This window comes from Phacochoerus africanus, chromosome 11 (genome assembly GCF_016906955.1).
Source record: "Phacochoerus africanus isolate WHEZ1 chromosome 11, ROS_Pafr_v1, whole genome shotgun sequence".
NCBI lineage: Eukaryota > Metazoa > Chordata > Mammalia > Artiodactyla > Suidae > Phacochoerus > Phacochoerus africanus.
Window position 1 is genome coordinate 101821176 of NC_062554.1, and position 16542 is coordinate 101837717.

Below are 16542 nucleotides of genomic sequence, written 5' to 3' on the forward strand. Positions count from 1 at the left end.
AACTAAAGAGGCCACAGTATGGATCGTACTGGGTCAGAAATAGAAAAAGTGATCTTCAAATTTACAGTACTTATTTTGCATGCATGTTATAAATAGCAGTCTGTATGTGTCACAACCAACGTTCACTGACAAGTAAAAGACCAATGATAATCAATCAGTAAATAGCTTTCATGTTTATGTATTTGCTCAACTTTATGGTCTAAGATGGCGGCCATAATAATTTTTAGCAGACTAAAGAGTTTCAAGAACTAATAATATATCTTGGGAACTTGGGGCATGCATTATCTTGAAATGCTTAGACTACTTAAAGAAGAGAGTGATTAACTAAATATTAGTAGCACTGATGATTAGATATGGAAATATCCCACTTACTATTGGCTGAATTAAACCTCCCATATTCTGCTGAGTAGTTGGCATGTTGCTCCTTGGTTAAATTCAGAGTTGAAAGGAGTCTTATTTGTAAGCATTTGTGAAGAGAATTTTTAAAAGTTATTTTGTAGTTGGAAGATCATATAAAATATAACATACATGAGTAAAATTAAATGGCCAATCAAGCCATTTTACAGTATTAGTGTCATAGTCACTTTTTTTTGTCTTTTTGCCTTTTTTAGGGCCACACCTGCAGCATATGGAGGTTCCCAGGTTAGGGGTCTAATCAGAGCTGTAGCCACCAGCCTATACCACAGTTCATGGCAACGCCAGATCCTTAACTCTCTGAGCAAGGCCAGGGATCAAACTTGCAACTTCACGGTTCCTAGTTGGATTCATTAACTGCTGAGTCACCACGGGAACTCCTGTGTCATAGTCACTTTAAGTAATTCTGTCTTCCCTAAATAATTTCTAATTATTCAGTCATATAAATTTTTGACCCATATAAATACTAAGAGCTATAAGAGAAAATTTTCAGTTATGATAATTGAAATATTTTGAAAACACCAAAATTGATCTAGTAATGTAATGTGATCAAACTAAGGTAACAAAACTTACTTAAAAAATATTGAAAATAATGACATTCTGCTGTAGGTTCTAGAGTAAAGTATGAAATAAAACATAACTTCTTAGAACAGTGACTGGCACATAGTAAAAATATTTGTGTTAGATACTATTAATTATTACCTTTTTCAGCACCTGAATGTATTGTTCCTGCTATATCATGTCTAGCAATGGACATTGGTAATACTTTCCTTGTAGAAATGTTTTCAGTACTAGCGGCAGCAGAAACTGTGGCACTTGCTGTTGAAACACTGGTTTTATTCTTGGTCACAGCACCATCAGAGTTCCTTTCATCTGAGTCCGAATCATCAGAGTGAAGAGGATTAGTAAAACTGAGGGGTGCTCTGAATAGAGGGGAACTGTTTTGATGATCTGAGAGATCACGGGTTTCAACTTGTGTTGTAGGACTTGGTGTTAAATTCACAGTTTTCTTTGTTTGACAGTGGGTATCTGAGGATTTGCCTTCAGATGAATCAGGCATAGGTGGAGTATTTTCAGGTCCATGCAATGACCATGTTACACGTCCTTTCTCATCAAGAGGCAAGCGGTCTGGCCTTGGAGGTGTGTCTGAATTCTTCTGTAATTCTTCCGGTAAAATAACTGGAGCTTTATTCGACTGTGTTGTACTGCAGTCCACACAAGAATTCTGGGAAATATCATCAACTTTTAGATCCCTTGAACTCAATTCCTGTGACTTAGAGATTTTATCGGTAATACAAGGTGAAGCCGAAGCTGATTTAATTTTAATTGCATGTCCCCTATTCAAGAGTGTGTTCCCATCAAAGCTTTTTGGTCCCTCTTGGAGAGGGACCTTCTTAATCTCAAAACTTAAATTGCGCTCCAATTTTTTATCTATCTGTTCAACAGCTGATTCGTTTTTTGCCATAAGTTCTGTTGATTTATTATAGTTTCTGTTGAGGTCTGTTGAATGTTGTTCTGATGAAACCATGTGCAACACTGGCTTTGGATGATATCTGTCATTGTCCTGCCACACAGTAGTGACTGTTGGAAAAGCTGAAGGGGGAGAAGGTGTCAAGATTGGTGGAACTGGGTGAGGTTCCGGGGGCTGCAGTATTTCCTCCTTAGCATCTCCTTCTACAAGGCAACTGAAAAACATTAAGAAAAGGGTACTGTGAGAATGTTCATCCTTTGGAGTTCCTGTTGTGGCTCAGTGGAAATGAATCCAAATAGGAACCATGAGGTTGAGGGTTTAATCCCTGGCCTCGCTCAGTGGGTTAAGGATCTGGCATTGCCGTGAGCTGTGGTGTAGGTTGCAGATGCAGCTTGGATCCTGCATTGCTGTGGTTGTGGCATATGCTGGCAACTACAGCTTCGATTGGACCCCTAGCCTGGGAACCTCCATATGCCACAGGTGTGGCCCTAAAGAGCAAAAACAAACAAACATCCTTAAAAAAAAATAAGTTCATAAGTAACAGTTATGTAGCTGAGTCTCTTATATATTACAAGTCAGTAAAGTCTGTGGTTATGAATAAAAAATTAAAATTTGCCAAACTGGGAGTTCCCGTCGTGGTGCAGTGGTTAACAAATCTGACTAGGAACCATGAGGTTGCAGGTTCGATCCCTGCCCTTGTTCAGTGGGTTAATGATCCGGCGTTGCCATGAGCTGTGGTGTAGGTTGCAGATGCGGCTCGGATCCCGCGTTGCTGTGGCTCTGGGGTAGGCTGGCAGCTACAGCTCCGATTGGACCCCTAGCCTGGGAACCTCCATATGCTGCGGGAGCGGCCCAAGAAAAGGCAAAAAGACGAAAAGACAAAAAAAAATTTGCCAAACTAAGAAAATTTAATGTTTAAAAAGGTAGTAATTTCATTGTTTACACTGATTTAAAATGTCAAATAATACAAGGATTCTTATTAAAAAAAAAAACAGCAATCCCCTCCCACAGCCCTCCAGTTACCCTGAGACATCAAATTTCAACTTTTTTGTTTTGTTTTGTTTTTTGTCTTTTTTTTTTTTTTTTTTTTTTTTTGCATATGGAGGTTCCCAGTCTAGGGTCGAATCGGAGCTGTAGCTGCCGGCCTACGCCAGAGCCACAGCAACGCGGGATCTGAGCCGCATCTTCAACCTACACTACAGCTCACGGCAACGCTGGATGGTTAACCCACTGAGCAAGGGCAGGGCAGGGACCGAACCCGCAACCTCATGGTTCCTAGTCGGATTCGTTAACCACTGCGCCACCATGGGAACTCCCAAATTTCAACTTTTTAAAAAGAGCTGCTTCTAAGATTTACCTCCATATTTCAAAATGCATAAATTATTGTTACTTGATCTTTCCATTTCACACATACTGTAGCAACTTCTTACTATATACATGTCTTCTCCATCTTCCCAATACTGTTACTATGGATAGGTTAATCTTTTTTTCTTTTTTTTATCACTATTTTAGGGCTGCACCAGTGGCAAATGGAGGCTCCCAGGCTAGGGCTTGAATTGGAGCTATAGCTACTGGCCACAGCCACAGCCAGAGCAACATGGGATCTGAGCTGTGTTGGTGACCTACACCACAGCTCACAACAACTCCAGATCCTTAACCCACTGAACGAGGCCAGGCATCAAATCTGCATTGTCATGGATCCTAGTGGGGTTTGTTAACTTCTGAGCCACAAAGGGAACTCCCATTTATTTATTTATTTATTTATTTATTTATTTATTTATTTATTTTTGGTCTTTTTGCCATTTCTTGGCCTGCTCCCACAACATATGGAGGTTCCCAGGCTAGGGGTCTAATCGGAGCTGCAGCTGCCAGCCTACGCCAGAGCCACAGCAACGCGGGATCCGAACCGTGTCTACAACTTACACCACAGCTCACGGCAACACCAGACTGTTAACCCACTGAGCAAGGGCAGGGATCGAACCTGCAACCTCATGGTTCCTAGTCGGATTTGTTAACCACTGTGCCACGACAGGAACTCCCCTTTTATTTTTTTTAAGGGCTGTACCTGCAGCATAAGGAAGTTCCCAGGTTAAGGGTCAAATAAAAGGTGCAGCTGCCAGCCTACAACATAGCCACAACACCACCAGATCTGAGCTGTGTCTGTGACCTATGCCACAGCTCACAGCAACATCAGATCCTTAACCCACTGAGCGAGGCCAGGGGTCAAACCTGCATCCTCATGGATACTAGTTGGGTTCTTAACCCACTGATCCACAACAAGATCTCCTATTTTTTCTTATGTAACTCTTGTTTTTCCTTAATAATTGCCTTTGGTTTCCACTGTATCATCAGTAGTTCAGCCCTTATTCAAACTCTGTATCTCCTCTTAATGGATCAACCATACCAGGTAATTATTAATACCACAGAATCCTCTTAGAAACCTGAGCCACCCACTCCAATGTGGACCACTGCTCCCAAGGCCACAACAGAGTTGACATTCTCTCCTGTGTCAGACTCTCCTGTTTCCCAGGGCCCATATTCCTTTTTCCAGGTACACATGCTTGCCTTAGTGGGTTATATATCCTCCAGTTGCTTCTTAAGAACTATACATAGGAAACTGGGAGTTCCCTGGTGGCCTAGTAGTTAAGGATTTGTCATTGTCACTGCTATGGCTCAGGTTTGATCTCAAAATTTTGCATGCTACAGGCACCGCCAAAAAAAAACCAAAAAACATAGAAAGAAATTTCTTGAGGCCTATTTAATTATATTTTCAAGGATACTGACTTTTGGAAAAGGTACATAATTATAGATTAGAAATAATTTTCCTTCAGAATTTTATAATCATGATTCTTGTTCCTTAGAATGTGAGCTGTTTTCTCCTCTCGGAGCTTTTAGGTTCTTTTGCTTACTTTTAGGTTCTTTTTTGTTCTACAATCTCATCATTTAACATTTCCTAATCCATTATAAACTGAGAACTTTCTAAATAAAAATTGTTACTAAATGTCTGATAATTCCCAATTCTGTTTATTTTAAAAGAATGGAATATTTTAAATGTCTGGAAGATGTGTATGTCAGTGTAAGGGAGAGAGCTTGTGGCATAGTCTCACTGCTTGGTGACTACAACCATCAATAATAGATGTCCTCTCTTGGGACTGGTTAGCTTTTAAAGACAGGGATTGTGTCCCACCAGAAGTGGCTACCAGTATAACCGAAACAAGGGGTGATAGCAATGGAGCTGGAGGATCCCACACATTCCTGCTTTTAGTAAGACACCAACAACCCCACCATCAGTTGGACTTGATATCCTAAATCCAGAGACTTTCAGGTTCAGCCACTCCAGAGTAATCCTTCCTACTGTGTACCCAGGTGTAGCAGAAGCTGTCATCTGTCTGTTCAATTTGAAGGAAGGAATCTGGGTTTCTAAACACTTTTATAGAGACATTCAAGTACTTGTTTTCAGTCCCATCCTATACATCAGCCTTGAGGGGAACCTCCAGTTTCTGCATCTTTCTGAAGGTTCTTTGGAGAGGATCGTCATCTTCTTATTAACTTCCCCTGCCTACAGGAAAGCAAGTTTTAGCTTCCTCTGTACTGTTAAGTCCCTTTTCATTGATCAGTATGCTCTCCACTTTCCAAAATTTTGTCAAAATCTCATTTGCTGCCATCTTCTCTTTAATTTCCTGGGTTTTAATCTTTTTATTTTGCTGTTTTGTTTTTTAATCTTATATATTTTTATACTCCTCTACTGTAATTTTAGGAAATTTAAGGAGGGACCAAAGTTAAACGTGTTTAAACTGCCTATTTAACCAACAATCTTTTAAATGTTTTCAGAAGCAGTAATCTGTATATGATGTTGATACATACATAGTAAATAAATTCTTGGCTACTCACATTTTAAAAACAGCTTTATTGAGGTATAGTTGATATATAAAAACCTGCACAAACAATAATGACTTAATAAATGACCCTTTTCTTTTTCCATATTTAATATATGTTCACTACTTTAATACCAAGTTTTCTTTGATATTTTTGCCTCTTTATTCTTACAAATAAACTTTATATTATCAAGTTCAGAGCAGACTCCTTTGGAAATTTTAATGTGAACTGCATCAAATTTCTAGAGAACTGGTATTTTCTTTTCTTTTTTGGCGACACCTGTGGTATGCGAAAGTTCCCAGGCCAGGGATCGAACCCAAGCCACAATGGTGACAATGCTGATTTTTTTAACTGCTAACCACCAGGGAATTCCCAAGAACTAATATTTTAAATACAATTGAAAAAAGCTAAACTACAATTAACTTTTCCAACCAAGAACAATTCTTTTTCACTAATCCAAACAAAAACATTTCTCCTTAAGGTTATTTCCAGGTATTTTATGTTTTGAAAGGGCTATCTTTTAAAATCTTTTCTCCTATTTGGCTGGTCTACAGGACCATTTTCTACTTTTATTCAAGCACTTTGCTCCTCTTTCTTATAAATTAAACATTTTAAGGCAATATATTTGGGTTTAATGTAATTATTTTTAAATCAACAAAAGGAAAATGTTTCAAAAAAGAACCAAAGATTTTTGTTTTTAAAACAGAAAAAAAACAGTTAAGTAGAATAATAGCTGCTTTATATGATATGGATTTCTCCCAATGCCCAATTTTCTACTGCCATTTTCCCAGAGTCCTTTGTCACTAGAATCCCATCACATCCTGTGCTTGATCAGAGTTCCCAAATGTCTCCATTTTAGCAGCTAAACTCTTGTTTTGGCTCCAGAAATGCCCACCTATCCAGGCTATTCCAAGAGTCACAGATGAAAGTCTAGTTCATTCTCTAAAGCAACCCTTAACAGAAGTAGAAAAATATTCATGTATTTCTGCCAGATAGAAAACCCTCTCCTTTTATGGCCTCTGTAACACCACTGTTTCCTGGTTTATGTTTATGCCTGCATTGTTCTTTTCATTCATGCCCAAATCTTTTATATCAGCTATACACAGAATCCTCAATAAATCTTTACCTTCAACCTAGATATCCAAACATCTAAAACAGAACCACTTTCTGTCATCCTCCCAATCTTATTCCAATTTAAATTTGTTGGAATTGAGAGGCATTGGAAGCATCAAGTATATTGTCACTGTCTCTGAAATATTTAGAAATTAAGAAAAATTTACTAAGGCATCCTTTCGTATCTTTGTCGTAAATCTGTTTATAGAAATAATTAACAAACTATACTTCCAGAATCCTGGTGTTAGGGAAAAAAATCAAGAATTGTATTAGTTTAATAACATATATACTGAAAACAGAAAATGAAATCTCCTATTCAAAATATACAATATGATTTCTATAAGTATTTATAAGTCAGAATCATGTGACTAGTTAAACCAAATATAGCAAACATATGCCTTCCTCTCCAGATCCTTCTACAGTAACTCAATAAATATACTCTTATTTGCTCACGGCAGTCATATTGGAAAAGTATACTGTTTTTATGACTCTAATGTTCTTACAATTTTTATTTTCAGTTAACCAGGTATTCTTTGTGGAACACAGTGAAATTCTGCCATTTCACTCTATTGCATGAATAATAAAAATGACCTAAGATGTAATATAAAAACATGTAAAGATTTGAGCACAAAATAAAATTTTGGCATAAGATGAATGAACATTTTTCATTTAATACTCATTTATTACTTTTTTTTTTATATTTACTTTTTTTTTTTGGCTTTTAAGGGCCACACCTGCAGCATATGGAGATTCCCAGGCTAGGGGTCAAATCGGAGCTACAGCTGCCAGCCTACACCGCAGCCACAGCAACCTCAGATCCAAGCCGCATCTGTGACCTACACCCCAGCTCACAGCAATGCCAGATCCTTAACCCACTGAGTGAGGCCAGGGATCGAACCCGAAACCACATGGTTCCTAGTCGGATTCGTTTCCACTGCACCACAACAGGAACTCCCTCATTTACTACTTTTTAAATTATGTTTTTGTTTATTGAAGAATAACAGAAGCCAAACTTTTAAAGAGGTATATGAGAAAGGTTTAAAATTCAGAATATTCTACTCCTATTTTTCCTTCAAAATTAGGAAGAGGCCACCACTGTTTGCTGTTGGAGGTAGACAACCATGTAAACCACAAATATCAATGTACACTTTGAGAACTTTTACATTACCTCAATTTCAGAACCAAATTAAAAGATATTAGGGGAGCAAAAATGCCCCAGTTTTTCTTTAAGGCCATTACAGTTCTTTTAGGACTCTGCAGAACTCACATGAGATCAGAAAAGTTGAAGAACTGCAGTTTAGAGATTTTTAACTGGCTGCCTTCCACAGTAAATACCAAAATGGAAATCAAACAGGAAAGAACTATTGGCAAGTGTTAGCAGGCAGTTAACATCCTAAGCATTTAAACACCAAGACCTAAACCTATCTATATAGGCTTCCTGATTTCCTTAGAGAAGCAGGCAGAGGCACTCCAGAGGCCTTAGTTATTGAGGAAATTGTAAGCTTTCCATTGTAAAAAGGGGATGATCTCATTAAGGTACACCAACTCCATGCCAAGACACAACCACAGTCACCTCACCCAACTTTATTCAACTTCTATCAAGCTTTTAAGGGAAAAAAAAAAATTGGTGAATCCTATACAAAGGAAGTCCTACTTTAAGGGTCGGTATGTTTGGGCAGTTCTATGTTCAAGAAAAGACACTTCGGTGTAAGTCATTTTAACAGTTTTATTACTATGGATCTTCTACTATGTCTCCTTTTAAAAATAATTCAGTCACTCAATCTTAATTCCATATTGTAAGGGGAAAATCAGCATTTAGTGAAAAACTAGTATGTGCCAGGTCCTGTACATAGCATTTTCACATACTTAATTTCATTCAAATCCTTAGTATAATACTTAAAAAAACTCAAGGAACAAGTAAATTGAGTGGCTTACTCACAACCTCAGAGCTAGTTAAATGGATGAAAAGGTTTTGAAGCTAATCATTCTGATTTTATCTAAATCCTTTCCATACTTCCATCTAATTGACTTAGCACCTATCCTGAAAGAAAGGGGAAAGAAAAGGGGGAAATAGGAATATGTACTGATTTTAGCTATTATAAATGAGCTTAGTATGAAAGTAAAATCTAGAGAGAATAAACTCATCTCTGCTAGTAACGTTATTAAACGTCTTCTCATAACTTCAACATCCATACAACTTTTGACAATCATATTACTTTAGTCATGAGAAAATTGAAATAAATCTTAGCTAAAAATTTAGTTATACCAAATACCAAAAGATAAGCTATATAGCCAACAAGCACATGAAAAAATACTAAACATCACTGATTATTAGAGAAATGCAAATCAAAACTACTGTGAGGTACAATTTCACACCAGTCAGAATGGCCATCATTAATAAGTCCACAAATAACAAATGCTGGAAAGGGTGTGGAGAACAGGGTACCCTCCTGCACTGCTGGCGGAAATGTAAATTGGTACAACCACAATGGAAAACAGTAAAATCTTAGAAAACCACACATAGAACTACCATATGACCCAGCAATCCCACTCTTGGGCATATATCCGGACAAAACTTTCCTTGAAAGACACATGCACCCGTATGTTCACTGCAGCTCTATTCACAAGAGCCAAGACATGGAAACAACCTAAATCTCCATCAACAGATGAATGGATTAAGATGTGGTACATATACACAATGAAATATTACTCAGCCATAGAAAAGAATAATGCCATTTGCAACAACATGGATGGAACTAGAGATTCTCATACTAAGTGAAGTCAGAAAGAGAAAGACAAAAACCATATGAAATCACTTACATCTGAAATCTAATTACAGCACAAATGAACCTTTCCACAGAAAAGAAACACATAGACTTGGAGAAGAGACCTGTGGTTGCCAAGGGAGAGGGGGAGGGAGTGGAATGGACTGGGAATCTGGGGTTAATAGATGAAACTATTGCATTTGGAATAGATAAGCAATGAGATCCTGATGTAGAGCACTGGGAACTTTATCTAGTCACTGATGGAGGATAATGTGAGAAAAAGAATGTATATATGTATATGTGACTGGGTCACTTTGCTGTGCAGTAGAAAACTGACAGAACTGTAAACCAACTGTAATGGAAAAAATAAAACTCATTAAGTAAAAAACAAAAACAAAAGATAAGTTATGGTTAACTCATGGTTATATCCACTGTTCTGGTAGAGTAAACTACTGAAATTTTATCCAAATTAAAAAGAATTTTTAGGAATTCCCATGGTAGTGCAGTGGTTAACGAATCCAACTAGGAACCATGAGGTTGCAGGTTCGATCCCTGGCCTTGCTCAGTGGGTTAAAAGATCCGGCATTGCCGTGAGCTATGGTATAGGTCACAGGCGCAGCTCAGATCTCACGTTGCCGTGGCTCTGGCATAGGCTGGTGGCTACAGCTCCGATTAACCCCTAGCCTGGGAACCTCCATATGCCTCAGGATCGGGCCTAGAAAAGGCAAAAAGACAAAAAAAAAATTTTATAGTACACCAGCTAAAAGAAAAATCAGCTGCCATACATATACTACATGCTAAACAAAAAGAATAAGAAAAGTTATAGAAAATAGCTTAGAAATATTGAGGATTTTTTGTTTAAGTAACAGTGAGTAAAAAGTATCCTTTCAAAGAAAATAATGTACAATACCTGCGGGTCCTTGGTGGTTTTGGAGGAGGAGAATCTTGTTTGTCAGGATCTATGGAGCTGACCATATTTTCTGTGTTAGTTTCATTCTGCCAAGAAAAAAAATGCTCATTAAAGTTAAGGGAAAAATAATTTTCCTTCTTCATGTTTCAAATAAATTGTTTCGGGGCTTTCAAATATTCAAAACAATGCTAAATTTTTGCCAAATAATAAAATGGGTGTTATATCCTCCATACATAAGCCTGAAAAACCAAATTCAATGAGAAAATTTATCAAAAACAGTTCCTCCCCAATTACAGAAAAACCAATCATATACAGCAGCATTTCAGCATATCTCAACAAATTTCAAATCTGTAAAGAAACAGATTTCCCAAGAAAGTAAAGATCAAAGAAGATCTTTTTTTCAAGCATCATTACTACTAGAAACTTAACATGTTCAGATGGGGGAAAAAAAAAAAACCCAACAAAATAAGTCTTACATATTTCACCTTTCCCAAACTTTTGGGGACTTCTATTGCTACCTACTACTTTTAAACAGGTCCCAGAACTAACTTTGATCATTTCTTGCTCCACTATCCTTCTGTCACCACAGAATGCCCTAATCCATTAGGGCATAAAGCCCCTCTATCACTGCCTAACCAAATGGACACCCCCCAAAATAACGAGAGCACCCTCCCCCCACCTAGGGATAGCCGGTCACATGGACTAGTGAAATCATTAAGAGGGGTGATCCAGACTCAATACAGCTATAAGAACCTTAGGACTGTGACTAGAGAAGATGTGAAATTATCACATAAAACATTGCCTTGAATTAATTTCTGCCTCAGAAAAGACCTCATTTTTATATAGCTAGACTGTATTAATTCTGGGCCAGAAAATAAGAATGATTTTCACCCTTGCCTACATCTCAGATAACTTTAGGAAGAAAAAAACTATCTTTGCATATACTGTGATTACTAAAAGAACTCTGAAACTGTTGACTTTTTTCTTTAATCAAAACACTTATACTGTGTCCAATGTGGCATTTTCTTTCCTTCTTTCTTTCTTTTTGAGTCTTCTAAGTTCAATCGATCTATCATCCATCCATCCATCCATCCATCCATCCATCCATCCATCCATCCATCTTTTTAGGGTCACACCTGCAGCATATGGAAGTTCCCGGGCTAGGGGCTGAAATGAACTGGAACTGCAGCTGCTGGCCTATACCACAGCTCATGGCAACACTGGACCCTTAATTCGGAGAGCAAAGACAGGGATCAAACCTGTGTCCTCATGCACACTGGGATTTGTTACAGCTGAGTCATAATAGGAACTCCACACTGTGGCATTTTCTTTGTCTATATAACTGTATCTTGCCAGTGTCCTTTTCCACCAAGTACTTCCAGCAAAAAGAAACAAAGACCTCAACTTTCCAGCAATTTTTAATGTATCTGACTCTTAATATCAGATGCATTAGAAGTGTCTTACACATCTTACTATGTATCTTGTTCTGACCAAAACAAGAATTACGTTATGAGAATGAAAGCATTCATCCTTAGTTACAGGCACCTACCAAAACAGCGAAATCTGTTTCTGGGATGGCTGCTATAGATAGGATGACCATAAAATTTTTTGTCCAAATTAGGGCTTTTATACCTAGACAAGGAGTATAAACTGGTTTTTGCTTGAGGTTAATCAGGACTTTTGGTTTACACTTTTAGATCCTCAGATGTTTTACACTTTTAGATTCAGAGTTTAATGGCACTTTGCATCATAAAGATTCCTATCACATATTAATGATTCTTTTGCTTATTACTTCTATTAAGTAAACAGTCATGCTCCATAACACTCATTAATATTTTTGTACCAAAATATATAAATATTATCATTAAATAAAAAATAAACGTTAAAGAATAAAGTTTAAATAAAGATTAAGGATGAACCATATGAAAATGCTTCTATATTATAGAACTATAACACTCATTAATATTTTATATACCAAAATATATAAATATTATCATTAAATAAAGAATAAAGGTTAAATAAAGTTTAAATAAAGATTAAGGATGAACTATATGAAAATGCTTCCATATTATTGAACTATTTCTGCCCTTCAAAAAGTTTTTTAATAGCACAGCATAAATTACCTCATGTCATATCAAGTCAAATAAGTATACCAAACATACACACACACACACACACACAAAACAACTATAGGTTTTCAGAGCATTCTGAAACAGAAAGTAAGGCATTGCAGATCTGTATATGAAAGGTACTCAAAAGTAAGCAGTGGAGAGGACACAAAAATGTAAAGGACAAAGACATAACTTCAAGAACTATATAGTGTGGTAGTATCAGTAGGCAAAAAAATGAGAGGGTAATAAACACATTAAGTGATACAATCAGTATACTGAAGTTATGAAATCAGTGAAAGGAGATGTTATAAGTGAAAATATTAGAAATACAGTTGCAAAAATATTAAGAAGTTGAGAATAAAAGGTAGCATGTAGAATAGTGGATAAGATAAAAGCAGTGGATAAGACACTGACAAAGAACAGAAAAGGAAAGCACGGAACACATGGGAATGGAAGAAGAGAGAGTAAGGGTATTTGCAGGCAAATGACAACATGTAACAAAGGAAAGGTCTCATAAAGGATTATCATTCTGGGGTGAATGAGAGAATGGTGAAGCCATTAACGGAAAGGACCAACAGAGGAAAAAAGAACTTCTGGAGGATGTAAACTCTCTGAGCGTGTTAAACTTCATATCATTAAAGGACTCGATGTGGCAATACAGAAATGCAACTCAGAGAGCCACTGACCTCACAGCATGACAAAACTCCCCAGTCACTGAACTTCAAAATAGAACAATGTTCTCCTTGGATTCCTAGTTTTTACCTATATTTGCTGTACATTTTTGTCTTCTAATGCTTTTTCATCTACAGCTTTTGTCCCCAGTATTTGTCATAATGTTCACAGCTTGCTTTGGCTGATTTTATTGTCAGTTAAAACCACCACTGCCAGTTAAAACAACCACCAACTTTTGAAGTTGAAAGGAATTTTAGAAATTAAATAGTCCAAGAGTTCCTTCTATGGCTCAGTGGGCTAAAGGATCCAGCGTTGTTGCCACAGCTATGGTGTTGGTTGCAGCTACAGCTTGGATCAATCCCTGGCCTGGGAACTTGCACATGCCATAGGTGCAGACATGAAAAAAAAAAAGAAGAAAGAAGAGTTTAAAAAAAAAAGAAATTAAATAATCCATTGGAGATTAGGTTCTAGTGTATCTTCCTGTTTCAAGCAGAGCTTGCTGAATTTTTTTTAAACTTTTTGACCACCTTGACCCATTTCACTAAAATTATTTTGTATATTAATTATGTGCACATAACAGAGTTGTATCAAGGGCCACAAAAGAAAAAAATGAGAACCTAATTATCAATCTTAAGGATATAGTATCTGCTGCAGAACAAAATGAACATTAAAACAGAGTATGTTAAAAAATTTAAAAGTAGGAGTTCCCATCATGGTGCAGTGGTTAATGAAGCTGACTAGGAACCATGAGGTTGCAGGTTCGATCCCTGGCCTTGCTCAGTGGGTTAAGGATCTGGCACTGCTGTGAGCTGTGGTGTAGGTTGCAGACGCGGCTCGGATCCAGCGTTGCTGCGGCTCTGGTGTAGGCCGGTGGCTACAGCTCTGATTAGACCCCTAGCCTGGGAACTTCCATGTGCCTTGGGAAACAGCCCTAGAAAAGGCAAAAAGAAAAAAAATAAAAAATTTTTTTAAATACATTTGAGGAGAAAAGATTCAGAACTCAATAATATCACATCTAAAATGCACAACACAAGCATAATAGATGGACCACAGCACAAACTACTGTTGGTATCATCCTAGAATTGAAAATCCTGGTGTTGATAACTGGTGGTAATATTTTTTATATGTAAGATAAAAAGGCATATGTGCATACCTTAGAGATGCTTGCCTACTGAAGTGTTTCTAAATCCCAAGTCAAATGCTACTAGATTCCAAAATAAAATTTCTCTTTATATCTCCTACTCCAGGAAGTGATTTTAGTTGTAAACACTTCTAACAGATAACATTTATTATTAAGTCATATTGCTGATTAGCGTTTCTACAAATTTCTTCAAAAATAAATCTGGAATACACAACTTGTTTTAACAGCTTTTCTAAATTCCTTAACTTCTAAGTTATCAGAGAAATCAAGAATAGAGATTTATAATTGTGGTCCTGTAATTTTACTTAATTAAAAGCATGTACAGGAATTCCTGTTGTGGCTCAGCAGAAACAAACCTATTATCCATAGGACATAGGTTTGATCTCTGGCCTTGCTCAGTGGGTTAAAGATCCGGCATTGCCATGAGCTGTGGTATAGGTCGCAGACGCAGCTCGGATCTGGTGTTGCTGTGGCTGTGATGTAGGGTGGCAACTACAGCTCTGATTCAACCCCTAGCCTGGGAATCTCCATATGCTGTGGGGGTGGCCCTAAAAAGCAAAATAAAGTAAGGTAAAATAAAATAAAATATGTACAAAATAACAACAAAGCTTTATATCATCAAAACAAAATAAAATTCATGGAGAATCAACTTAGAATAATTTGGTTGGGTGGAAGGAAAGAAGAGAGAAAAATGCAGTTAATTTTTTAAAAGTAATTTATAAGTAAAACAATATTGAATTATATAATTTTTGACTAAGATCTATATTCATAACTATATTTTATTTAGAGTATTATTTAACTTGTATTGCATCATTAAATATCACCATAGAGATTCAAACAGGAAGAAGAAAAGTTAAATAAAAATAACTAATGGATATTTTCATGTTAGATAAAACACAAGGTGAAAATTAAAAAAGCTAAATATCACAACTTGGTAAAAAGTAAAAGTTTTCTAAAATGAATAAGTCGAGAATACCTACCACTCCATCAGGAATTTTCTGCACTCCATGAATTTCATATAGTTGTAGCTGTTTCTCAAATAATTGGGCAATAGCTCTATGAACAAGTTCGTATTGCTCCTATTAGGGAGATGAAATAATAAAGGAAAAGACATTTAAAAAAAATAAGGCATTTATAAAATACAGTTAATAAAGCAAAACAAAAAACTATACCTTAGTTTGTACTGCAGAATGCCTCTGTGTTCTCATTTCTTGTATTAAGTTAAAAACATTAAATTCCTCTGGTATTTTCTAAAACAGAGAATTTAATACATGAACTCTGGACAACTGTTCAGAAAAATAATAAAAATTAGTCTTCAACTTTTCATATATACCTTGTCTACATGTATACCTTATATACTTGGATAAGTGACAATATTTCTTGAACACTGTGTACCATGTATCATACACTGTGCTTGGGATTATGGATACAGAGCTAATTTTGACCTTTAGCAGTCAGCTAGTGAGTTAGATAGATATGTGAACAGATAAATGTCCAGCCAATGTACGGTTGCAATACAGTGGGAATAAAAATGCTATGACTAACTCTGATTGATATGTGAGAGAAAAGAGAAGGAAATATACATAAGCATGACAGATGAAATGTATAATCTATGGGGAATTGAGAAGCTTGATATAGATAAAACCTAAGACAATGAAGGAGAGTTGTTCAAAGGAGGAGAAAAGATTAGGCAATTTGGCATTAGACTGTAAACAAAAGAATTTGAACTCATTCTATAGGCCAGTTTCCTGGGCTGGCTATATAAGGACCAGCTAAGAGAGCTACATCTCTGGAGACTATAAAACATCCTAGAAAATTTGTTTTATTAAGGAGTTCCCATTGTGGCTTAACGGTAACAAACTTGACTAGTATCCATGAGGATGCAGTTTCGATTCCTGGCCCCACTCAGTGCGTTAATGATCCGGCATTGCCAGGAGCTGCAGTGTAGGTTGCAGGCACAGCTCAGATCTGACATGGCTGTGGCTGTAGGCTAGCAACTACAGCTCTGATTCAACCCCTAGCCTGGGAACTTCCATATACTGTGGGTATGGCCCTAAAAAAACCCTATA

General features: G+C 36.9%; 1 protein-coding gene across 2 annotated transcripts in view; it reads right to left on the bottom strand.

The window, feature by feature from the left end:
- PTPN12 (protein tyrosine phosphatase non-receptor type 12) overlaps window positions 1–16542 on the bottom strand; it is an 82218-nt gene that overhangs the window by 10097 nt on the left and 55579 nt on the right. The window contains exons 10-14 of one of the 2 annotated variants that reach the window (XR_007130676.1): window positions 15646–15723; window positions 15454–15552; window positions 10550–10635; window positions 1117–2099; window positions 373–452 (exon numbers count right to left, since the gene is read on the bottom strand). Coding sequence is in view for 1 of the 2 variants with exons in the window: in XM_047752001.1 (XP_047607957.1) it covers window positions 1117–2099; window positions 10550–10635; window positions 15454–15552; window positions 15646–15723 (1246 nt within the window). In the remaining variant the exon portion in view is untranslated. The remainder of the gene's footprint in view (window positions 1–372; window positions 453–1116; window positions 2100–10549; window positions 10636–15453; window positions 15553–15645; window positions 15724–16542) is intronic. The other variant, XM_047752001.1, reaches the window with a different exon arrangement.